At 36.8% G+C, this 26397-nt stretch overlaps 1 protein-coding gene across 15 annotated transcripts in view; it reads left to right on the forward strand.

The window, feature by feature from the left end:
* ATRX (ATRX chromatin remodeler) overlaps window positions 1-26397 on the forward strand; it is a 72170-nt gene that overhangs the window by 3186 nt on the left and 42587 nt on the right. For 3 of the 15 annotated variants that reach the window (XM_071757615.1, XM_071757617.1, XM_071757628.1), the window contains exons 2-10: window positions 6642-6751; window positions 9906-9961; window positions 11073-11125; window positions 12615-12739; window positions 13973-14092; window positions 17677-17786; window positions 19242-19309; window positions 20211-23134; window positions 25133-25211. In XM_071757615.1, coding sequence (XP_071613716.1) covers window positions 6642-6751; window positions 9906-9961; window positions 11073-11125; window positions 12615-12739; window positions 13973-14092; window positions 17677-17786; window positions 19242-19309; window positions 20211-23134; window positions 25133-25211 — 3645 coding nt within the window. Of the gene's footprint in view, window positions 1-3240; window positions 3337-5764; window positions 5910-6506; window positions 6545-6641; window positions 6752-6923; window positions 7051-8703; window positions 8753-9905; window positions 9962-11072; window positions 11126-12614; window positions 12740-13972; window positions 14093-17676; window positions 17787-19241; window positions 19310-20210; window positions 23135-25132; window positions 25212-26397 lie in introns of those variants that run through there. The other 12 variants (XM_071757621.1, XM_071757629.1, XM_071757622.1 and 9 more) reach the window with 11 other exon arrangements.

Consider the following 26397-nt stretch of genomic DNA (forward strand, 5'->3'; position numbering starts at 1 on the left):
TTGTTTGAGGCATGGTAGTTACTGCCACAGTAGACTAATTGGAAATAAGTCCATAGTGATTTTTCTGTATTCTCTAAAGGTACAGGGTAGGTGAAGCATCTCTCCCACAGTCATGTGGCTGGAGCATAAGTGGATTCTTTGGCTCTTCCCCCCAGGAAGAGCCAAACTTCAGGCTGGGTGTTGTCTTCTGTGCCTGGTGTGTCCCAAAGCCAGTATGCTTGCACTACTTAGACCTGCAGTTACTTCATTATTTCTGTTACAGGAAAATGCTGGCTCTGACAGGGTTTTGCAAACTTTGTTTAGGGTTTATATAAGGCTTAACTTGAAGGGACTTTATTTTCAATGAAATGGGTGAGACAGAAGGGTGTATAATACCCATTCTGCAGTAGGATGGCCTTAACGTGGTGTAAAATAGAAATTCCCAGTTCTCTTAGAGATGAACACTTGCACCTTCAGCTTGAAGAAAGGAAAAGTTAGAGCTTTTAAAGTGGATACACCTCACCAAAAGAAAATACCCAAAATAATATGAAAATGTGTGTGTTCACCTTAAAAACATACCTCCAGTCTATGACAAAGTACTTTTTTTAGATCGGATCACTAGATTTGTCTTACAAACAAGAAAAGCCTAAGGATACCACTGAACCTCACCAAGTCACTCTTGGTGTCACTGGAGCTCAGCTTGTGCCTGCAGTTGATTGGGAAACATGAACCAGTTCACAAATAAGTTGGTGGCAGGTTGTTCTAGTGGTGAGTCAGGAAGAGAAAGAAGAGATTGTAGAAGTATTTGTAGTTGCAAATATAATGGAAGGTTTTATATTGACATTAAAGGATGATACAAACCTTCTATAAGACATGATAACATCAGGGAGTTTTCATTCAAGATGGATGATGGATTGGTTTATATGGATGATTTTGTTTTGTTTTGTTTGATTTTCCTTGGTAAAGGAGTGAAATCTTGAAAAAAAAACAAACAAAAAAACCCCACATGATAACACATGTTAACCAGTGTCAACTTTAGTGCTATTTAGGTAGTTTATTTGTAAGCCTGAAAGCTGTACAGCTGTAGGTCTAACTGTATCTCTTCTATCAACTGCAGAAGCCTTGTTGGCCAATGCAGCTACTGTTTAAAGCAAAATTAAAAAAAAAAAGGTAATAAAATTAAAAAAAAAAAATTAAAAAAAAAATTAAAAATTAAAAAAATAAAGGTAATAAATTTGGGATTAATAGTGGGGCAAACTGAGGTGACTTTTACCTTGTAACCCCCTCCACTACATAGGCTACAATCCCTAAAATCTGTAGCAAACCTGATTGGGAATACCTGGAAGGCTTAGGGACACACTAGTTCTTAGAGTTTGTAATAACTGATGTCTTGTTGAGTATTTGTGGTAAACTGGAAGGAGAAGGCAAATGAAGCAAAAGAGAGGGTAGTTTTAGAGTGAGAAGAGGCAGGACACTATTGGATGTGGAACCCTTCACTTTGTTTGGAGTTTTTTAAGTCCAACTTTGTTTTGTATGTTATATCTGCTAGATCAAGCTTTTTTTCATGAATTAGTATAGTAAGGTATTCAGTTTGCTGTAATTTTTGTCTCATGAAGGTGAAGATATTTTATTTAGATTTTCAAGTGGTTGACTTCAGTCAGTCTTTTTCAGCTTTCAGTTTTATTTTGTCATTTTTGTCACTGAAGTTAGACTTCTTTGCAGCATTCAAGCCAAGCTAACATTGAGATTGTCTTAACTTTTTTTTAAATCTTTTTTTTATTATTATTATTATTTTAATAAAAACCTCTGTTAAATGTGTTAAAAACCAAAGGATTTTTCACTTTTTAGTTAAGCATGGTAACTCTCAGCCAAATTCTGATATGGTTGTGTGGATACCATCTGAACAAAAATTGTGTAATATTCCTTAAACTGAATAAAGGGTCTCTTGGTGCCTTTGAACCATTACTTTAACATTCCCCTTGAGTGTCTGGAAAAAAATAATTCTGTTTATTGTCTGAACCTGTTATGCTGTACTAAAGCTTCAAAGTTAATCCACATCAGTGAGTGTCTTCACCTCTGGTAGATACCACTTGATTAAGCCCCTATGGATTTAAAGTCAACTCTAAACAAAGTAAAAGAGTGAAAATGTTAACAGAGTCCTAGGTATAGAATCTCTTGAGGTTGGAGTGCTAGGTGCCTGCATCTCTTCTCAGTCAGAGCTTTGGTATTCAGGTAATTTCTGAGTGTCTGATTTCCTAAGTTTAATGTGGTTCCATTTGGCTAAACACAAGGGTCCCTTCACAGCAGAGTTGGTTCAGCCCAACTTGAACATAATGTGGGAATCCTGATTGTAAAGCCTGACTTGTTTTGGTGTAATTGGTGTATAGATATAAATAAGGGACAAAATATTAATCTGATTTAGGCTACAAAATACCATGCTGTTTTGCTCTTGGAAAAACATTGTTGAGTTAAAAAACAACCACTGGGATACAAACGTGCTTTTTCTCCACCTTTGCAAAAGGTGTTCACTCCTCTTCTGATTAGGGATAAGAAAATAAATTCTATTGTAGGTTTCTGTCAACTTTCACTCTTTACAGCAGTCTTAAGTTACTTCATTCCTGTGTGTTCACAGTATTGACATGTTTTGTGTGAAATGACTATGTAGGCTTTGCCTTTTTAACCAAAAAGTCTTTGAATTGGGTTAAGTCTAACACTTTTCCTCCTCACCAGGAAAAACTTTTAGGAAGATTTGCAGGTGATAGAATGCTGGCCTGATTATATCAAGGCTTAAGACAGTATGAAAGGAAATTACACAACTGGGGGGGGAGGAGGATGCTTTTGGCTGTTACATCAATTTGAACTTTATTTCTGATGAAACAGTTATTTTTGAAGATGATTATGTTTGTAAGACATTAGACATAGAAATGTTATGGAAAAATGTGTTCTATCCTTAAGAACTTCGGGTGCATCCATATTAGCATCTGAATTAAGAAGGGCATTCTTGAAAAAAGTCTCCAGATTGGCCTTGCTTTCAGGTTTGTTGATAGTGTTGGGGGGGCCTGAAGTGTGGAGCTAAGCTGAAAGATGTGCTCCAGAATTCTTGATGTGCTTCAACTGCTTGTGCTTGTTCAGTCTGCAGAACCAGCCTACACTTAGTCTGAAGTACTGAATTTTTTTTTCCCTAAGGATTGTTTAATTTCTTCTTAATACTGGTTGTTCTGCAGTATTTCATTTCAACTTCAGAAGTGAAAAATGGTTGGGGCTTAACAAGAAGCAACTGTAAAGATGAATTTGAATAACTTGTGCTCTCGAACTATTTTAAAGGTTTAAACAGAAAAAATTAGACAAATGTTGAAGGTGAGTACTGAATACAGGAAGGTTTTGTAAAAGCACATTTGTCAACGTTGAGATGGATGAGGAGCTGGAAAGCACTCCTGCTTTACTGGCAGGGAGATCACTCAGAAATTACCATCATGGGCAAAACAGAGTTCACCTTGGGAATTAATTTAATTCACTACCAATCAAATCTGAGTAGGGTAAGGAGAAAAGAAAGCCAAATCTTAAAACACCTTCCCCCCACCCTGCCTGCTACCAGAATCTTGCCACACAAACCCAATACAGGGAAGATTGTACAAGCAGACAACAGACAACATCATCATCTATGGTTTAACTATGTTGTGCCTAAATTAGGATACCCCCTGTTCCCTCATTTTCCCCTTACATGTTCTGTTGATTTGTAGCATCATGTAACCTTCATATGAGGTTTGCCTAATACATACTTTAAAAAAATTCTAGTAAGGGCCAGGCATTTACTGGTAAAGATGACAGCACTTGCTCTGAATTTAGTTAAGAAATGGTATTCTTACAAGATACTTTCCCAAGGTCACAAATCAGGTTCATGGCCAAACCAATAATAGTAGGACACCTTTCTTTTCATTCCTGCTTTAATTAGGCTAAACAGTGTTGAAATAGCTCTAGACTGATGGTGAAGCCATTTGCCTAGAACATGCAAGCCTGAAAACACTAGGAAATGGTGTAGGGAGTGTTGCTGTATGGTAGAGGTGGTTTGCTTGTTTCATTTAGTGCTTCTGAGATTGTTCTAAAATTTTAGGCTCCTCTGTTTTTTAAAAAACACAGTTTATAGGTTATGATCTACATAGTGGATGTGAATTATTTTGTGTGATTTAATAGTGGATGCGTATTAATATATTACAAAGAATAAGGAGTTTGTAGTAGAAGCTTTAAGAACATTACAGACAATATATTCTCAGCTATATGTGCATGACATAAAATGAGTTTTGTACAAAAGCAGGAAAAGCCTTGCCCTAAATTAAATTTTCTTTGTGGTGAAGTATATTAAGTGTAACACCTTTAATATATTTGACCTGGTATTCCTCATTACAGGCTTATAGTAAAAAATGCTGACTAATCAAGAGGAAAAGCAAGTTGAGAAGACTTTTTAGTAGTAGTTCATAGATTCTTTTTTTATATTTTTGGGGGGGTTGTGGGAGGGATGCTTGTCAGCATGAACATACTGCTCTGCAGATTATAGTTTTTGGTTAGGGTAAGAGTTAATAAATGGGAGTAGATTACATTCCATGTCTTAGTCACAAGGACACATGCACAGTATTCTGAATGTGCTTTGTATTGAGAACAATAATATTATAACTCATCTATAGCTCCCATTTTGTTTTCTAAAATGTTGTTACCAAGACAAGCTTATTTCTAAACTAAAGCAGAATTCCACATGTGGGTCTTCTTTTGGTTACAGTTCTAAAAATGTACTTTTCTGTGGCCTTTCTAAACATGCATTAGTTCTTCAGACCACCTGGAACGGATATAAAATCTCTATGTGCTTTTGCTATCAAATAATTCTGAACAAATCTTCAACTTTTCTAATATAATGTGAATAAATGGTCATTAAATCTCCCTGCTAAGGTAGAGCACGTAGCCTATTGAAATTGAAGTGTACCATTAGCATCTTTTGTAATGTTTTCCTAGTATGCCCTCCATCCATGACAAGAAAGGGAGCCCAGGTTTAAGGACTGGCAATTGTGGAGCAGCATCTGAGTCCAGTAATTAGAGGGAAAGCCTTTCAAACAGAACGAGAGAAAAAATTTAAGGTACACTTGAGAGGAAAACAGGCTTTGTGCTACACTCTCTTTCCAAGTTGCTCAGGTGGTTGATGGTAGGCTTGTCTCAAAAGAAGTGTGTCCTTTACCCATGCAAAAAATCTTTCCATTACAAAGTACTGTTGTGTTCTGAGTACTTCAGAAGAGTTAAGGAAATTAGATACTTTTTTTTTTAATGGCTGTTTTATATGTGGTTATTTTCACTGGTTTAAGAAGTCATTTGCACTAATGTGAGGAGACCCTTTCAGTCACTGCTCAAATGTGTGTTCTTATGAAACAGGTGATTTTTAAAACTTATTTTTTATTATTATTATTTTTTTAGCAGTAGTAAAATTGAAAGTTAGAAGTTAATAAATTAAAGTGTTCAGAGAAATAGTGGAGATGGTAAAGGTAAATGGATTGAGCTTCCAACCTGTGAAACGAACAAGCTACCAGAAGAAAGTAACAGAGAGATAGAAATTAAAAAAGATGGATGCCTGTAGCCTCTTTCTGGGTTAATTATGAAGGGATGGTGTAGTTGAACACTTTGAAACCCATGTCTGGTAGCAGATAAGGTCTGATGACTCAGCCATATCAGCTGGCAGATTTTAGAGGACTGATAGTGTCCCTGGAAGCAGTGACAAACAGCTGAGGGTGGTAACTTTTGATACAGGGGGATCCGACAGGGTGGCCCTTGGCTTCTGCCAGTGTGCTTGCCACTAGAATAAGGCACTTAGTGTGGAAACTGGAGAAGCTTTGGGAGGAGGAAATCTGAAATAAACAATGCAAAATGAGAGGGAGCAAAATTATAGGGTGAAGGTGTTGTCCTTTTTACTGTAATGAGTATACACACAACACCTGTGTGTTCCTGGAGTCTAAAACTGTCTTGTGAAAATTCCCAGGGTATTATTTTCTATAAATGAATTGTCAATACTCTTACAAACAGAGTGAGAACTGGGCTGAGCCTCCATGGTTGTGTTTTGACAAAATTAAGAAAGCATACACAGTGTGTCTGTCCATGACTGACTTAATGTAAACTTTGCATAAGCATATAGATCTGTCATACTCAGTGGACCTGTTTGTGTCTAAGATTGTAGGTGAAATTCTGCTGTTACTTTTGGGCTTTTATATTCCCAAGTGATTGGTAATAAACCCAAGATTTATTATTTTACCAGTTCATCTTATGTTAAAATAGAACTTTAATTTTTTGCCACCTTCTTGTCACAGTAGCATTGCCACTCAGAATTCCTTGACTTTTGTAAGTAATTTTAAACAGTAAAGACTATTTAAAAATAGGCTTTTTATTATTACTGTTAATGGAGTCTTTAGTGCTTTTTTGTCAATAAGCTGCCCCTACTGTTTGCTCAAGGTTTATAAAAATTGTATGGTTTTTTTACTTTTGATATTCTTTTGCAGAAACAACTGTTTAAACAGTAACTGAGTTTCTTTTGTAGGTGTGTATTAATTGAGAATAAACGTAATTTCTTTTCATCTCAGCTCAATTAGATTGAGATGTATATGTAACTTCAAGTTTTACTTGTATTTTAACAGTGAAAGTAAGTTGAATACATTGGTGCAGAAACTTCATGACTTCTTGGCTCACTCATCAGAAGAATCTGAGGACACAAACTCTCCTCCATTATCTAAAAGCAAAACCATAGGTAAAAAGACATTTTTATAGTTCTGTTTTCAATGTAGTTATATTTCTAAAGGCAAATAACTTTGTGCTGTTATTTAGCTTCAGTGGGGCAATAATGCAAATTCCTAATGTGATTTGTGTGGTGATAGCTTAATAAATTACACAGTAGGCCTTTTGAGATTTTTTTCTTTCAGTTCTGAGTCTTTTCTAAATGTGAAGAAAAGCTGATCCTGCTGGTAATGAACCTTATGTGAAACATGAGGTGGCAAACATGCACAAATTTGCTGTGCTAGGGTTTCCTTGTTCAGTTTTCCAGAATGTGTAAGTGCTGGATCTTGTTTTTTCTGCTGAAGTAAAGCTTTTGCAGTGTTGGTAGTTGCAGAGGAAATTCTGCAGTTTATGCTTTCATAATTACTTGGACAAGGATTCTACCTGTGTGCTGTAAACATTTGAAAACAAAATAATACTTTTGAAAAACCTTACCTAGTCCTACACTAGGTCAGATTTGATATTAGAAGTTTCTATTTACAAGTCAGAAATAGGTAACAAATTTTAAATGCTTTGTTTTGATTACAGTCATAAAAAGATGAATTATTTCATAAAAGTACCTATTATAATTTGAAAACAAATTTTATTCAGTGAAATGTGTTTCCTACTTGGACTGGAAAATCTTTCAGCCTCTACAGTTTAATGAGCTAATAGTTGTGCTGAAGTGATACAGTACAGGAGAATGAGAGTGTGTTGGCTGCATTACTGAGTTTATTTTCAAACTCCTGTTGTCCTAAGCAATCAGCTTGTGTGGGTTTTCTGGCGTGCAGTTGTTATCATTTAATGTTTTCTCTTGAGAGGGAGTCTGCTTCCATGTGGTGCCAAGCTCCTTGTGTCAGCATCAAACTGAACTGTTAACACAGGAAAAAAATTATTCTTGTGATACTTCAGCAGAATAATCAACTGTGATGTAGATGCATCTCAAAGTGAAATTTTGCTGAGGAGGATACTGGGAAAAAGAAATCTTTTCCCTTAATCCTGTGTGGTTACAGAGTAGAAATTGACTCCTTGCCTTAAAACACAGGTTTGTTTTGAAACAAGGGTGCACCTACTAATTAATAGCAGGCAAGTTCCAGTGTTGGTTTTGAGATCTCAGGTTTTTTTTCTTTCAGGTTTTATTTCTTAAAAAAGACTACACTGAAGCTGAAAAGTCAAGAACGAAACACTTAAATATTAGGAAAAGCCAGAACTAACCATGCAAATTTACTTCCCTTTACAACTTTGTTATGCTGCTATTCTGTTATATTTCTATAATAGTTTTTTTTTTTTAGCAACTGTGCTTTTTTTTTTTTTTAAGTCCACATTCTCATTCAGTTTACAAGTGATAGACATAGTCAGTGACAAATCAGGTTTATATAGTAAAGGATCTCATTGTGTTCAGGGTGTGTAGACTACTAGGTAGAGGGATGTGAGGAGGGAGCTGCTGCTGAAGATGATGAATGGTTGCTCAAGAGAGTTGGAACACATCCCTGCCAAACACACAGGTCCATTAAAATATGAAGCAGTTGCTCACTGAGCACTTCCAGCTTGTGGAGCTGAACTGTACCCTAATGGTTGTATGCTGGGAGTAATAAGCAAAGAGAAATTGCACTGGTAACTTTCATTCTGTCTTTTCTTAGGTTTTGAGTCTTTGTCTTTATAGCCTTACTAATGGTTCTTTATCCTCTCTGCATTCAAATTGGATGCCTCCCTCCTCTACATTGCACGAGTGCCAGCAGGAGGATCACTGGGAGTGTAGGAGGGACTGACTTCTGCTCTTGGTTCAAGTGACCAGCCCCTACCCTGAAGCAGCAGTCCCAGGGGAAATCCTGTGCTTTCAAAGCCCTGAAGTGGATGGAGCCTGTGCAGTTGGGTCAGCACTAGAAGCTGAGGGGATGCAGCATGTTCCATTCTTCTCTGGGAATGGTGCATGGCCAGCCCAGTCACGTGTAGAAACTGGCAATGGAGCATGGTCAGTTGCTTTTGGGAACAGCAGGTGTGCAGGCTGAATGCAGGACTGACAGAAATTGTTGCCACCAGAACAAAAGAAATCTCTTCCAACCATCTACAGACTGGTATTTTTAATAGAGTTATTGCTTAGGCAGAGTTGGTCAAGAGTAGAAAGGTGGCAGTGTTCAGTCTCTAGAATAAAGGTCACCCCTCTGTCCAAGGTTTAGGTTCTTTCCTCAGAATGAGAGAACATCTGTAAAATTCCAAAGAGGAAATTTCATCTACTTAAAATGGCCAAAACCTTTGTTTCCATTTTTCATTTCCCCCTATTTTAGCTTCATGAGGGAAAATGGCTGGATAATTTTGGCTGAAAATTTACCCAAACAGTTCAGCCTAGGTCAAATACCCAGCATTACATTTTATATTGCTATTTATTGATGCAATTTGTTTTAAGTGTGGAAGAAGCTTTTTTGTTTTTTTCCCAAAACTGAAGTGTAAAGATACAGTCAGTTGCAGTGGTAGCAATTGTACATTAAGGTCACCAGTAGTCATCATATCCTGTAATTATACTGCCACTCTTACTTGAGTGTTTCTCAGTAGTTTATCTACTAAAATGCTGATGTTATGAAGACTTTTGATCAATTTCATTCAAGTATCATTGAACACTGAACTTGAAATTTTCCATTACCCAGACTGGTGGATAACTTGTGGAACAGACACTAATAGGTTGCCTTTAGGTTCTATATTTGTCAGTTCCCAAGATCAAGAACTGGAAACTTGCTCTAATCCCCTGTATCAAATGGGTTTTTTGTCTGTGATTCCATGATCCCAGTTTTTAGTGTCAAAATGTGTTAAGAGAAAATACTTAGAGGGATTTAGATTTAAAAAAAAAAAAAGGTATTGCCTATATAGTTTCTGCATCTGCAATTGCCCTTCCATTTCTTCAGGATATCTTCACCAGCAGTGGGCAGGCTGCCTTTCAGCCTGGCAGTGGTTGAGCTGGATGTCATTTCAAGATGATTTCTGTAGCATTTATCCCATGCAGTGGACTGTGTTTTGTTGTGGTACAGTTTGTCTCTGGAAGTCACACAATAGTCTTGAGTCGTGCTGGTGAAACAAACAGCTCTGTGATGCACAATGTGAGGAACAATGTGAAGAATTTCTTGAATTCAGAGGATTTCTTCAATTTCTCTCCATAGGTAAAAGCAGAGAACCTAAGAGTAGTCCATCTTCAATGGAGAACAGTAGAGAAGAGGTAGGAATAAAAATTCTTTGAATTTTAGTTGCATGGCTAGTATGGGATCTCAGCTTTTTTTTTTTTTTTTGGTTACTTTTACAATAAATACTTATTATTGCCAGAACCACTCAGTTCATGTCATCATATATACTGAAGAGAAACATTAGGTGTAAAATGTTTAAAAATAAATTTAAAATGAACTGTACAATTTGAATTATATTCACTTTGACTTAGGCATATTCAAAGTAATCTTGTTCCTACACTCCCACCCCACTGACTTGTAAATTATTGAAATACACAAATTTACTTGGACAACATTAATGTCTTTAATGCACAAGAATTCCTGGGGAAAAGGTCTCTAACACAGTTAAGTTTTACTAAAGTGAGATATGCAATTGCACTTTTGTTAAGAAATGCACAATGCTGTTAATGGGTTCAGATTCAGATAATTGCAAAGTCACTTTTTCTTCTTAAATAAATTTGGTTAATATTGTTTATCCTTATCTTGTTATCTAGCTTATGTGTAAACAGGCTCTTAGTTTTGCTTTAAAAGAATTGGTCTCTACCTCATACTTAGTTGTACCCTGTTACTCAGGTAACTGTAGGTACTGAGTTAAATATGCTTTCTTTTTCAAAATAAAAAAGATGTAAATACAGAATCTTTATTAAACGTGAGAAAATTTCTTCTTTATAGTGTATTACATACCTCAAAAATAATTTTCATGTGCTGTTTCTTACTGAAGGCTGCTGTCCTGTTGGAAACACACTGACTGACAGTATATTAACACATAGAGAAAGTGCCAGTGTCCTGCCTCAGTTTGCCTTTTCTGCAGTAAATTGAGGTATTTGCTTGGTAATGCCCAAACCTAGTTATGATCAACATGCACAAACCTCTGGAAAACCAGTTTGCAGGTAAAGGCATCCAGCCCTTCCTGGCAGTGAGCCAGATCCCAAGTGTCTGCATTCTGCTGGCAATTTTTGCACGTGTACTTGTGGGAGCTGCCACGTGTCAGCCAGCAAGAACCCTTCACCCTGCTGGCTTCTGAGATGTATTCTAGTTAATTGAAGAATGTTTTTGTTGTCAGGTCACTTGGTCTAAAATGTGTTACTTTTTTTTTCTTGTTTTTAGGGCAGTAGTTCTTCAGAAAGAACCAAATCCTTAGGATCATCATGTTCAAAAAGGTTGGTTTGAAAAATAAAAATACATAAAGTACATTTTGGCACATAAAACTATAGAGTAGTCCCTGCACTATGCCAGGTACTAGTATACAGCAAAATAAATCCATTAAGATAGTGCTGGTAAAACAAATGCCCCATAACACACTTAAAATTCAAACCATCTTTCAGGGTCAAAGGCTAAAGCTTGATTTTTTTTTTTTTTAATCAAAAAAGACAACAAGATTATCTGATATGTTCAGGGCAGAGGTGTTTCTACAATTGTTCCTTTACCCTTGCTGTTTCTACATGCAGGATGCTTCCAAAAATGTAAATTGGGTCATTAAAAAAAAAAAGTCTTATATCTTTATATACCTTATTATTAGGAGGCTGTAAAATCAAAATGTGCTATTAAGTTGACCTGTGCAGAACTGGTGATTTCTCTATCTCTGCTTAATCTTTTTTTTGTTTTTTAATGTTATTTGCCACCTAAGGAACAGTAGACTTTTTCAATTCCTAGTATATTCTGTAGTTAGGTGAGCTCTTCTAAATGCACAGCTGCCTTCTTACTGCTCTCTGATAGTGTTGTAGCTCTCTTTTCACTCCTTATCAAAATTTATTTTATCCTGTCTGCTGGAATTCAATAGTATTCTTCATTGTCCCATTTTTGTTTGTTGTGATTCCATATTTACAGGTGTGGCTTTATATTTGGCTTCAATTTCTCCCTCATCTTCTAAATCCAGTGTCCTGCTGAACTCTGCATTTCTGTAATTTTTAAAGTTTTGGGTTTTTGCTTCCTGTCCATCAGTAAAGGTGTTTTCACTCACACATTTATCCTACTGGCTGTGGTACTGACAGAAGTATTTGCTTCAGACTCCCAAAAATTATGCTTAACACTGGTCTTCATTTTATATTTTTAATCCCTGCGCCGACATAATAAATGAATTTATCTTAATGGATTCAGTTCTAAATTATGTTTGTATGAAATTCTGGCAAGTGGTGTGTTTATTCACCAGTCAGCTTTTTCATTTCTTTCTGCATTTGCTTTATTTCCTTGCAAGCATCTTTTCTGCCAAGCTGCTTTCTGCCATTTGCTAATAGCTGTGTTCTCTTTGCACTGCCTGTTGAAGTTGGAATGATGTATAAGGTTTCTGAGCAGGCATTCACTGTTGTTTCATCAGGCTTCTTAAAACACATCAGACCTTCTTTAAAGCACACAAAACCTTGATTTTATGGAAAAAAAAAAAATACAGCAAGCCTGTGAAACAAAAATCTGTTATTGCTATATTTTTTAGTATATAGAAGGGAGAATTCCTGTTCCTAACAAGAAAAATACCCTGCAAGTTATTTATTTTAAGAAGACAGAGCATCCCACTTCATAATATCTTCAATGAATTTAAACCAAACTTCAGTTTATCCAGTTAGAATTCTGTTTTGCTTGCAGAGCTCCAGGCTTACCTGTATTGCAGTGTGTATTATTTCTCATGGTATGTTTGTTTTTTTTCTGTTTATGCAGGAAACCTACAGTTGTAACAAAATATGTTGGGTCAGATGATGAACAAAACTTAGATGAAACCCTAAATGAAGATGTTTCAAATGAAAACTCAGAAAATGATGTTGATATGAAAAGCTTGCCTAAAGGTAGCTATGTCTTTCTTTGTTCCTGAATTCAGCAAATGAGCCAAGATTGTGATGCAGCATAAATAATTAACTAGAATGCACATGTGTTAGTAAATTGCCTGTCTTAGGTCCTGTTGGCTTTTATATACAAACATATATGCTTAGACACTCACAGACATTTAAAAGAGGAAACCAAGCACATTCTGTTTTGAAGCCACCATCCTTTAGCCTGTGGGTACACCAGGATGTGCTGGTGGCTTAATGTTTACTGATGACTGTATAAAACCAGTCTGAAACAGGGGAAATAATTTCTGTTCTTCTGTAGAAGTCTCAAACTCTGTCACTTGCAAGTCCTCCTTTACTCTTCTGTCTTTGAGGGGATTAACAATTAGATCCATGCAGGCAAAACTAAATCTGGGGGAAATTTCATTATTGGATCTATTTTTAAGCACCCTTTTCAATAGTTAATGCTATAACCCTGCATTCCAGTGCTCTTAACCATAGTGTGAGTTTTATTAATCTCTTCCATTTCTTTGCTATGGAAGTTACAGGAAAAATAGTGGGACTGCTACTGTTTACTGCATGAGTAGCAGTATTTATATCAGCCACTTTAATATTACTTTTTGAGAATGTTAGATTATTTCCAGTGTCTATTAAAAGCAAGCTCTGAAGTAGGAAAGATGTTTTTTCCTTCACAGAATTTTAGTACTCTCCTCCACTGAAATAAAAAAGTGAATTTTTAACTTTTGTTAAAGACAAAACAGGTTTGTTTAGTTGCTTTTTCATTTATTTCATACTGAATTACACGAAGATGAGGGAGACTGGAGGAAAAGAGAGAGAAAAGAGTAGTTACTCTAAGGCTTTTGATAGATTCAAGTGACCTAACCAGAGACCCTTGTTTGTAGCTCTGCACTGCAAATTCCTGTCCTACACCCCCCCAGCAGTCTGACAGTCCTGTTCTGCATCTACCACATCAGGGCAGAGAAGTCTGTTCAGTCTTTGGCTTTTGTCCTCCAAGTGCAAACCAGACATAATTTGAAGTGTGTGGTGATTTTTTTTTGTTTGTTTTTTCTTTTTTTTTTTTTCTGTGAACATCTGTGCATTCAAGACTTGATTGAGTTTAGTCAACAGATTGCCCTTTTTTTTTTTTTTTTTTTTTTTTTTAAGATACTGTGTCGGCTTTTATTTAAACAGCACTTTTCCACTTCATTTGGATGTGTAATGGTTTCCAATCTCTAAATAAAATTATTCTAGGTACAGTGGTTGTACAGCCTGAGCCAGTGCTGAATGAAGACAAAGATGATTTTAAAGGGCCTGAATTTAGAAGCAGAAATACCGTTAAAATGAAACCTGAAGCTCCCAAAAAGCGTGGAGGTAAATACAGTTTAAAACATTTATTAAAACGGGTTTAAATTGTTGCTTATTGACCACATTTGGTACATCTAAAAATTGTTCCTATTTCTGATAAATTATCCTAAAAATACCTCCACTCTTCTGGCTTTTTGTTCATTAAGGATTCTAGCTGGCTGAAATTAGCCTCCATTGCTGCCCCTGCAATGCAGCAGTGAAAGCTAAGATTAGTTCCCATTAAATTTCTTTTCCATAGGTATAGGATGCATCATTAGCTACTCCATTTGAACCCTTTTTGCTTTGTATTCAGCAAGTTGCTTGGTTGCCATCAGGTGTTACAGGCATTCCTGTCATAAGGAATGCTACTGGAACACCATTGATGGGGAACATTGACCAAGAAAGCAACTGCATTCAAGCAGGCAGATGTACAGGCATATTGTCAATCATGGAGCCAACACCAAGCCTAAGACCTCTTCAAAGATTTTCTTGGTTTTGTTTTTAAATTGTGGGAAATTCCCCACCAGTGAGCCCTTCTAAAGATTGTGAAAAGCTGCTGCTGCAACTGAGGGGAAGTTAGGTAGCTAACGGTGATAAATTAATTTCTTCTTTATTTTTTTTCCAAAAAAGTTAAGAAGAAGGGAAGGTTATGTATGAAGTAGCCAGTAAGAACACGGATACTTTCATTACTACCACCAGCAATGTCTTAGTGCACACACCTAGAGCATTACCCAGGATACTCAGACAACTTTTGTACACAGTGATCATTCTTCCCTTTGAACCATTTGAGAGACTTGCTCCCATTTAAAGTGTTATTATAATTTAAGAAGTGCTATTTGTCCATCTGTGGTTGAAGAGGAGTGAAATGTGACTGTGGAAATAATGTTTGTTCTTACATATTATGGGCTCATGCATGGGTTTTAATCTCACTTTGGGCATTGACATTTTCTCTGCATTATATTTGAAAGGTCTGTTCTATTCATGCAAGATATCTTGTTCAGTGCATAGGAATGTTTTTTTCATTTGAGTTTATAACAATTTTGTGAGAGATCCAACATAAATTTTAAGGGATATAGTGTGAAAAAGATAGGACAGTTCTGCTTGAGCTTTGTGGCCTGTGTTTGCATGCCAGGGACAATTCATGTAACCTGCCCTTCCAGCTTTTTTTCTCCATCCCTAGAGAATGTGCTGTATCTGTGTCACTACTGATAACCTTTTACTAGATTTTAAAGCTATCTGGTACATGTGTTAAGCTCCTGTAAAACTTTCAGGGAAATAGACTAGGTGCTGCCTGCTCCTGTCCCCATTTCCAGGCCAGGTGAGGAGTTAACTGCACTCTACCTCAAAAGCAGCAGGATAAGAAATGTATCACAACTATTTTTGTTTGTGACATGCACAGAAGAGGTTGTGCAAATCCACTTATTCTGCAGCTGCATGCAGCAAGCCTGCTTCCATCAAAGTGGCACTTACTAAGCCACTGCTAGCAGGCTGTGCCTCCTCTGTGCACACACAAAACTAAGCATTGCTGGTTCAAGCAGGTAAGCTTGTAGTCCCAAATATTTGACATCCTAAACTCTGTGTACAGTGCAAGTAAATAAATAATAAAATAAAAAAAGCCAATCTGTCTCGTTCTTTGTGGAGTGCATCTTCACGTTTTTGTTAGGAGTTATATGTCCTGTTTATATCAGAAATAGTAGTAGGAACAGAACTCTGGCCTTTCTAGCTTTTATCCAAAACTATAAGAGGCATTGTGTCAGTCCTTACTTTCAAGTTCTCTTTCTCCAGAATGGCTACAATTGTAATTTTGCTAATAAACTATTAGTTAGGAATGTTTTTTAAGGAAGTGCATTCTAAGTAGTAATGAATTAGCTTAATTTCTTTGGATTGTCATAATTTGTAGTAATAACGTGGCTTACAAATTGCCCTCTTTTCATTCTTATTGGTGTCAAATTGCAGATTTTAGGAAGGAGGCAGTAGTGCTTCATCTGAAAGATATGGAGAAGGGGGAAGTGACATGGGACTTGAGAGTTGTTCTTATTCTCCCTCAGTTGCCTGTTACCTTCTGTGATTCTTACAACCCATTCAAGGACTCTGATGTCTGTCAAAGCCTGGGTAGGCTTCTGTGCTGCTTGATATAGTGGAATGTGGAGTTCTTTTCCAAGCAGTCTGATATGATGGATGTGTTCATTCAAGGCTTACCAGCAGCATTTGAAACAGGTGTTTGAGCTGCTTTTGAGGTGGTAAAACTTGATTTGCAAGCCCATGGACTCTGCAGTCCAGGCAGTCATGCCTTGATGTTGAAAACAAATCTTGGCTTCAAAATTTCAGACCTCCTCTTGTCACAGAATCACAGAATGGTTTGGGTTGGAAGGGATCTTGAAGATGAGCGAGTTGCAAACCCTCTGCATGGGCAGGGACACTTCCCATGGAATTTTCATGGAGTTTTGAGGGTGTTTTAGTTGTTCTTCCTGGCCTGGAAGCTATTTGAGATTGTGCTTCAATAGCAAACTTGTGTCCTGAGAATGTTCATGCAGTTCCCTAACATCATGGTGCTGGTGCTTGGTTCTAATTCTGTGGTAGTAATTATTTAAATAATTAGTAGTAAAATAGATATATAATCTGTCCTCAGACTGTAACCATCAGTTTAACTATTTGAGTTAATTTCCTTAAACTGCTGATGAAATATGGCAGCAGAGAGGCAAGTCACAGTTAAATGCTCCTTTATCAAACCTCTGTCTGCTTTTGAAATCTATCACTTCTGCTCTCTCACTTTTGAAAGTGCATGAACTGAGTGTATGAGCTTTCACAAATGATATTCCTTTTTCTTGAAAACATCCCTGCTATTGAAAACAAAAGTGTCTCATTGTATTAGTTTGTCAGTTTAACAGCCTGGCATGTTGGAGACCTCCCAACCCCAAGTTCACCACCTTTCAAAGGGAGTTGAGGGATTGACATGAAAGAAATGCTTTCTTGTCTGACTGTGGATGCAGCAGCAGAGTGGTACACAGGCTGGGGGAGCTCATCAGCAAGATGGTGACAACATAATACATATTATAGCAAAATTGTCATTTCACAAAGAAAACCCCCACCATCAAGAAGGAAACAAGAATAAAAAACAACATTTTTTTTCAGGCACTGTTTCAGAGATTTCATGCATCGTTTGTAAATGGTTTACTGCTTTTTTTTTTTTCTTTGCAAAACCAAAGATGTTTGTGAAAGAAACACCATAATACAAATATGAATTAAAATGGTACTTTATGAACAAAGATTAAATGAGAGTGTACAAAATACACGGGGCTGCTTTTAAAGAGTTTGGTGGTGACTCTTACTTAGATGTGTTCTCATGAGGTGACCTTTTAATCCAAATTAAGTCTCTCAAAGGAAAAAAATGTGTACCTTGACTCTGAGTGAAGTATAGAAATTCCAGGAAAAGTCTTTAAATGGCAAGTAGTTACAGAAAGATGTCTCTAATTCTGGGTGGTAACTTAATAAGGGTATATGGAAAATGTAACAGACCAAAGGATTGTAAGAAAATGAAATAAGGTGTATACAGATGTCTTGAAAACAAAAAGTGAAAATAATTAATATGTGGTTTATAATCCTCTCTATAGAGGAAGGACTACATGGAATTGTAAGCTGTACAGCTTGTGGGCAACAAGTGAACCATTTTCAAAAGGATTCAATCTATAGACATCCTACACTGAAAGTTCTTATTTGTAAGGTATGTGCTGAACAGTTTGCTCTGCTTGTTTTTGTTTTGAAATGTCATGTTAGTAATTTGGGTGGGATTTTTGTGGGAGTAGTTCTTATTTCTTAGCCAATAAACTTTTCAGTTACTACTGTTCCAATTTAGGAAACAAAAAGCAGAAAACAAAAAGGCAGATACAGCTTACAGATTTGTATTCCTGTATTCTTAGACCCCCATTAAACTCACTGTGGTTTCTTTGTAATTTGTTTTTACAGTTTTAAAGCTATTAAATTTAGTATTGTTTTTTGGGTTTTTTTCTTTTTTTTTCTTTACGTTAAATAATATCTGAAAATTCTGCCTACTCAGAATGTATTATAAGAGTAAATTCAATTCTGGATCTGGATTTCCCCTGGAAAAGGATTTATTGTGAAACATCAGGCTAATAATAAGAAAAGTATCTTTAAAGCCAGCTCTGTTTCACTTATGTGCAGTTCCTGGACTATTTTTATGTCAGCCTCTGTGATTCTGTTTTTTCATAAATTTTCTGTATGTTTTCTTAACTGAACACGGCCCGAGTGTCAATGTGAGAGAGAAAAGGAAATCCCCAATCTTTATCTCCATGTCTTCTGTTACTTTCTGTGCCTGGTTCTTCCTTATTTTTCTCCTGCTTAGGTCAAAAGTCACATCCTTGATAATCTGTTTTTCTTTGACTATAAATATTCCCTCAAGTGTCTAAACACCAGCTTTTACTGTTTGTTGTTTATTAGTTTAGTTGAACAGGTCTATAAATCATAATTTTAAATGCATGTGCTGAAGCCTCTTTTGGAATGTGAATTTACTGATTCACTGGATTAAAAGGACAGAATTTAGCTAATAACTTGTATGAATCCCTATTCAAGTCTGGGAGAACTTCTTTACTAGGAAAAAATAAACCTCACACCTTCAAAATCTGTTTTAAAGCATTCAGTAACTGAAGCCACTGCTTCAACTAGCTGAGTTCTGTATATATTTTTTTCTTACTGTTATTAATTTTTCAATAAAAATGCTTAGGTTACACCTGGACATTTGAAGCCTTGGATATTACCATCAGAAAATAAAACTGAAGACTTTTTTATTAAAAGCCTTATGGGATTGGTTGCTAACATAAGGATAACACAGCTGAAAATTTTAATTCATGTAGGATTGATTGTGGCAGGGAAGACATGGTGTTGACTTTCCTAGGAAATAGATGGAAAAAACTCAAAGATTTGAAGAGACACATTCTAAAATATGCCAATACACAGCCATCAAACAAAAACCTATTTAATTTCCAAAGAAACCTTGAGCCATCTAAATAAGAAGTCATGGTTTACAACCTGTATCTATGGGAGATGTTTATTAGAGGAATACAAAAGTTAAAGGGTGAGAATACTGAAGACCTTGCAGCTGCTGTTTTTATGGCTTGCTTCTAAAAGATGCTGAAATCATGCCTGACTTTTTTCTTTCCAGACTTGCTATAAGTATTACATGAGTGATGACATCAGTCGTGACTCAGATGGAATGGATGAGCAGTGTAGGTAAGTGTACAAAATCTGAAATAATACCCACAGCACTTCTAGCTTTTGTTTTCCTGCTATAATGAAGTTCACAGACACAGACCAGTACATAGCAACTTAACAAACAGTTGTTTCTCACAAAGAAATGCTCAGCACCAGAGTTTTTGGTAAATATTAGATTTTTATTCTAGTAATTAAAAGTAATAAACATTTTATAAACAAATTCAATAGCAAACACCTGCAAGATACCAGATTTTTAACTAAATAGCATGCTACTTTGCATATACTTTGAAGGTGGGCATAGAAGCTGATGTTTTAAACCTTAGGAGACACAGAAACTTAACTTTGCCAGGTGCATCTTCCACTTTCCAAACACTGAAGTATCAAACATGTAAATGCTTAATCCTGTCAAAATTTTGCAATCCATCAGCCACTTTCCAGGTCTACAACAAAGACTATGCAGTTGAGACATAGTTTTTTTCATATGTACCTGCAGTAATAAAATACCAGTTAATTATAACTAGTCCTTACTAGTTAAGGCTAGAAAGACTTAAGCTGCTAGGTTTTGCTGTGAAACAAAAGAAAAAACTTCAGAAACTATCAGAAGTAGTAATGCGGAAAAAAATAATTTAAAAAAATTAAAAAATTTAATCTTTATTTATTTAAATCTTACCTAAAATCACTGCTGAAATTATGTTAGGATGTTTCTGAGCTTTTCAGCTTTGTGAACTGTTAATCTAATACATTAATTTTCTGACTGCAGTTCTCAGTCGAGTGCCTTTGCCGTAATGGTTTCAGTTATCTGTTCTTAACCTGAATCTTTCAAAATGCATATTCTTTAAGAAATAGTGTAGAATATGTAAACTTGTGAAATTTATCACCTTGTTGATAAGGCTCTTCCATTTCTTGTGTCTCATTGCAGGTGGTGTGCTGAAGGTGGAAATTTGATCTGCTGTGACTTTTGCCATAACGCCTTCTGTAAAAAGTGCATTTTGCGCAACCTGGGTCGAAAGGAGCTGTCGACAATACTGGATGAAAACAATGAGTGGCACTGTTACATTTGCCATCCAGAGCCTTTGTTGGACTTAGTCACTGCATGTGACAGTGTCTTTGAAAATTTAGAACAGTTACTGCAACAAAACAAAAAGAAGATGAGAGTCGAAAGTGAAAAAAGTAAAATATATGACCACACAGTCAAATTTTCTCCAAAGAGAAATAATTCAAATTGTAATGGTGAAGAAAAAAAACTAGATGATTCGTATTCAGGTTCAATAACGTATTCTTATAAAGCACTAATGGTGCCCAAAGACTTGCTTAAGAAAACAAAAAAGCTGGTTGAAACTACAGCAAACCTGAATTCTCGTTTCGTAAGCTTTTTGAAAAAGGCTGCAGAAAATGTAGAAATAAGCCCAACCGTGCAACTGTATCAGCTAAAAGCTTTTAAATCTGTGTTGAATGACATGAAAAAAGCTCATCTGGCACTAGAAGAAGGTCTGAACTTGGAGTTTGAAGCTTTGAATGTTAAAATCAAAGATAAAAATACCAAAGAGAAAAAAACTGATGGTAGGTCAGAAAAAAACGAGGTGAAAAAAGATGAAGGGAAGGAACACGTGGCATTAAAAGAGGATGGCACCACAAAGGCAGAGAAGAAAGTTCCATCAGAACGACCTGACAGTGAGCCCATGGATCAAAGTGTTCCAGCAGTGGAACAAAGAGATAACAAGCGTGCTTCTGGGGAAGAGAAAAGGTCTGGTAGAAATGAAGAACCTCAGTATGAACCTAATAGTACAGAGGCTTTAGACATGGATATAGTGTCCATTCCCTCATCTGTTCCTGAAGATATTTTTGAAACTCTAGAATCTGCTATGGAGGTTCAGGTAGCATCAGATGAGCAAGACAGTGGAAATGCAGGAACAGATCATGAGAATCCAAATTCAAATACGAAATCGAACGCGCCTGTGAAAGATACCAAAGGTGGTTCTAAGTTAAAATCATCAGCTAAAGGAACAAAAGAATTGGTTGTAAAATTGACTCCTGTTTCCCTTTCAGAGTCTACAGCTAAAGCCGAAGATCAGGACGACAGTCTAGAAAAGGAAAGTAAGGATGTTGATGTAGTACCAAAAGCAGAAACCTGTGATTCTGCAAAACAAAATCATAGTGCTAGCAGTGAACCTTCCACGGAGAATGAAACTGTCTCATTTTCAGAGGAATCTGATCTCAGGAGGTCCCCACGTGTGAAGACTACACCTCTGAGGCGCCAAACCGACATCAGTCCTTTCACATCAAATTCAGAAGAAGACAGCAATGACACATCCAATGAAAAAAGGAAGAGAAAATCATCCAAACAGCCCCGGGGGAAAAATGACAAAAGAAATTCTTCTGACAGTACTGCTGATGGTCCTAGCCCTAATAAACTTTCTAAATCCAAAAAGCCATACGTATCAGAACATAGCTCAGATTCTGACGAGATGCCAACTGTTCTTAAGGAAGTAGCTATGATGAGCCACAGTTCTTCAGATGTTGATAGCAATAGTGAAGCACCAACAAATGATCAGAAGGCCTCAGATTTGCTAAAGAACCAACCAGTAAAGGATGAAAATGGAAAACGAAAAAGGAAAAGTTCCAGTTCTGGTTCAGACCTAGATGCTAAAAGAGGTAAATCGGCAAAAAACTCAGCTGCTGCTAAAAAGAAACGACAAAACTATTCGGATTCTTCAAACTATGATTCTGAGCTAGAAAAAGAAATAAAAATTCTGAGTAAAATCGAGTCTGCAAAAAAAGCGAAGAAAAAATACACGCGAAAAGATGATAGTTATGATTCCTCTGAAGAAGAGCAGAGGAAAAAAGTTAGTAAGAGAAAGGTAAATTTGAAGAAACAGAGAGCAAAATCTGCTGAAGATGATGAGGCCGAAAAGTCTTCCCCAGAGAAAGAGGTTAATGATTCTTCTAAGGAGAAAAAAACTGGTAAAGGGTCATCTGCCAAGGAAAGGGCAAACAGGGACTTAAAAGAAAAAAATGTGAAGGTGAAGCGTGATGACTCCTCTGATGTTGAGAAGTCTTCACTGGAGAAAGAGGAGAGTTGTCCTAAAGGTGGAAAGCTAACTGAAGCTAAGAAGAGCAAGGATTTGAAAAAGAAAAAGGCAGAGGAAGATTCTTCCTCAGAGAGTACTGACAAATCTGCAAAGAAAGAGCACAGTTCTGACTCTTCAAAGGAGAGATTGAAGAATAAGAAAGGATCGGGATCCAAAGCAAAGAAATCTGAAAAACTGAAAAAGAAAAGTTACAAGAAAGAAGATGATTCCTCTTCTGATGTTGAGAAGTCATCTCCGGAGAAAGGAAGCTGCAATTCTTCTGAAAATGACAAAACTAAAAATGAACCTGCATTTAAGGAAAAGACAAGGAGGAATTTAAGAGAGAGAGTGACTAAAAAAATACAACTTGATTTATCCTCTGATGCTGAGAAATCTCCTCTGAAAGAGGAGAGTTCTTCTGAAGATGCTGTGCGGAGTAAAAAACAAACTGAACCTAAAGAAAAGAAAAAACTAAGTCACAAGAAAAAAGTGTCCAAGAAAGAACAGAATGACTCACTGTTCTCCTCTGATGAGGAGTCTTATGAGGACAGTAAGAAAAAGGTAAAAAGAGGGTCAATGAAGGAAAATAAAAAGAGTAACTTAAAAAAGAAAGTGTCAAAAAAGAAGGTGGTTGTCACTTCATCTTCCTCATCTGATAAAGAAGAAAATGATGAACAGAATTCAATGGGTGATGGAAGCAGCGATGAGCAGAAAATTATGCCAGTGACTGAAAACTTGGTGCTGTCTGCTGGTACAGGATTTTGTCAGTCGTCAGGTGTGCAAAAGATGTTCGTGTATTATTACACAAATAGAGGAAATTCAGGAGATTTGAATGACTTAGTAATCTAGAAGTGAAAATCTTCTTCAGAAGATGAATATACTTTTAAACATTTCCAGCCAGTTAGGTTTTCCACTTCTGGTTTGGAAACACCCATTTCAGTTTGTGCAGCTTGACACCTGGGGGTGGAAAAAGGCTGTTGCTGTGAATGGGGGGGCTTGAGAAGCTACAGCCTGTCACTGCAGCAGGTATTGCCTTGCAGCAGAGCTTTCAGAAGCCTATCCCTCTTTTTGGTTGCCAGGTACTGTTTAGCAGAATCTGGGTTTAAGCAGTGGGTGAACTCAGATTTGTCATCTCATGGGTGTTGCACTATAGATGACTGAAGACTTGTGACAGTTTTAGAAATCAAGTGATCTTTGTGCCTAAGAAGCTTTGGTGCAGCTGGTATCAGCTAACAGCAAGCTGTCGTGGCTTACTGTTTTCATAGCAGGTTTAATAGTAGGAAGTCCTTTTCTTGCCAAGGTAGAACTACTATATCAGTGTCTTGTAGCTTTTAGGAAATTAGAATTTCAGAACTGCTGATTTTGAACACTTGGTTTTAAAGAATTGTAAAAGGAAGGGTAGCTCTCACATCACATTGACAGTATGTGGGCTTTTAATAATGAATTTTCAACTAGAAAAAAGAGAAAGCTACTTGCTGTTTTAATTACCATGAATCTTACAGTAGTTTGCAAAACTGCAGCTAAAAATAAAGTAACATAGGAGTGTGTTTATGAAAGTAACAGAAGGGACATAGTTGTATTTTGGTTTTCCCAAAAAGGAGCAAAATGAGGTGGTTGTTGTTTGTCATTTCTTAAAAACAAACAAACACAACCTTTAAGCAAACAGAATACTCAGATTTGAAACTAAACATAACATTCCTTGTTTTTTTCTGCCAACTTAATGCTGTAACCCACTTTGTCCCAGTCCTGAAATGGAGCAAAGGACCAGGTTATGTGTATTTAACTAAGACCAAGAGTGATGGACTTTCTTGGATCTCCTCTTACATGGTCCTGTCAGACATTTGGCTAGTGGTAAATCCAGGACAAACAGCTAAAACAACTTGGAGCAAGCCTCTTGCAGCCCTCTTGCAGTCTACTCCCCACAGCAGAAATTATGAGAGAGGGGATCTCAAGTCATCAGGATTTTGAGGTCTCTTTTCCTAAGCTTAATTTTACTAACAGACTGGATTACTTACATGTGAGTAATAAGAACGAGAGGAAAGGAAAAGGGGGAAGGCCTGGGAATGTGCTAGAAATAATCTGAATTCCCCTCCTTTCAGCCAGGAGAGTGCAGAGGAGTTGAAAGGCAGATGTCCTCATGGTGTGCTATCCTTTCTTCATCCACTCTCCCATGCTGGGTTCTGATGTTTGCAGGAAGGGCAGCACACATAGTTTTCATAACTGAATCTTCACACAACACAAAAAATGGGCATATGTTTTATTTGATACTCATAAAAGCAAAAATAGGCAAGAATTTTTGTTCTTGAGTATTTAATGGCAGCAGTGTAGCTCCAAAGTTTTCATAATTTCATAATATATTTGTTTGGGCCTCCCTTACCATTTACATAAATACAGTAGTGGAGCTTCTGAAACAGAACTAACAACTTCTTAGGAAACTTAATTTCTGAATCCTTAGTGGAGTATTTGGTGTAAAAAAGCCCCTGAATTTCACAGGATGTAATAAGCAGAAAATTGCAGATCGTGTGTAGCAACAAGCAGAGTATGGGTGAAAGTGCAAGAAAACTAAATAATTATTGATAAAAATGTGGTTTTCTCTGTCAAGATAGATAACTGGCTTTATGTTTGCTGGTTGAAAAGTGGTGGTATCACCAAAGTATTTTTCTATGGTAATTCTTGATGGGGACAGCAGTTGATGTGCTGCGGTGCTTATGGGTGATGCTCCATCCATGAAGCATTCACATTTTGGTTTTTTGTTTTCCTTTCTTCCCCCCAGGAGATGAGGGAGAGGCTAAATCAAGGACTGTTCCGATGGAGGAGGAGGAAGATGATGATGATGACGATCCTGAGAATAGGTATGATACCATCCCTAAGGACTTAAAAAAGATTATAACACACCCTAGGTGTGGGCGCAAACCGGCGCAACGGAAGAGCAAGCAGGTTGTAAAAACCACGACTGCCTGCCTTGTAAAGACTCCCTCAAGGGCTTCCTGCAAGTCTGAACAAGGGGCCAGAAAACAGAGGCCAAAATCCAGAAATGCAAAGAGAGCATTTAGAAGTGTTAACTAACACACCTTGCGTAGGGTGTGTTATAAATGCACAGCAGCACTGTCCATTTTATGTTCCCATTTGGAAGTGTGAGGTTTGTGACTTTTTAAAGTATTTCATTCAGGCAGGTAAAAACCTACTTCTGATTCAATGTGAATTTTCATCTAGTTCTGTGAATAAAAGGTTTGCAGCTGTGCAATACGCAGTGCTAAAATATTTTGAGATTGGACTTGGTCGTGACTGTTGCATAATTTGCTTTTTTAATCAAAGCAGCTTTTCTCAATAAAGAGAAAACACCAAAAAAAAAAAAAAAAACAGCGTTAGATATTTTCAGCTGTTTGTAAAACTGAGTTTTAATCCACTCAAAGGTACCTGGAGTGGCTAATGTGGTAGTTAAGGCCCTGATTCTACAAGCACTGTGCATAGGCTCAACTGGTATCAAAGAAACTTAATTATACGTATTAATTTGAAGTCTTTGCCTAGATATTTTCACAATTCTGGCTTCTCTGTATTGCTTCAGTTTCAAGTTCAATAAAAATGAACCTGTGTAAGATATGGTTAGTTAAGACATGTCATACTTTACCAGTATCACTGTAGTTATCAAAATTAGCCTGGTTAGAAAATGAAAAAGCTTTGTTTCCTCACGAGTGAATAAACAACATGAATTATTACTTAATTATCAGCCACCATTTCTTTTTGAAAGGTCTCCTAGATAGACAAATTCTTTACAGTATTTCAGAAACTGATTTTGGGGTTTTGTTTGGGCCTCATAGCATGTATGGGACCAGCTTCATAGCTTTGCACAGTTGCTGATGGAGTGTTTCTGCTTCTGAGCCTTCCTAGTTTAGAATATGGTTTCTTTGTTTCACTGAGTTGTATGTTTTGACCTGTGGCTGGAGTAAATTTTAAAAACATTTTTCTATCCGTTACAGACCTCACTTTGGCTTCAAAATGTTGCTGCTGATGTAGTTCTTGCTTATTTTGAGTCATCAA

The sequence above is a fragment of the Heliangelus exortis genome, chromosome 14 (genome assembly GCF_036169615.1).
Source record: "Heliangelus exortis chromosome 14, bHelExo1.hap1, whole genome shotgun sequence".
NCBI classification, from domain to species: Eukaryota; Metazoa; Chordata; class Aves; order Apodiformes; family Trochilidae; genus Heliangelus; species Heliangelus exortis.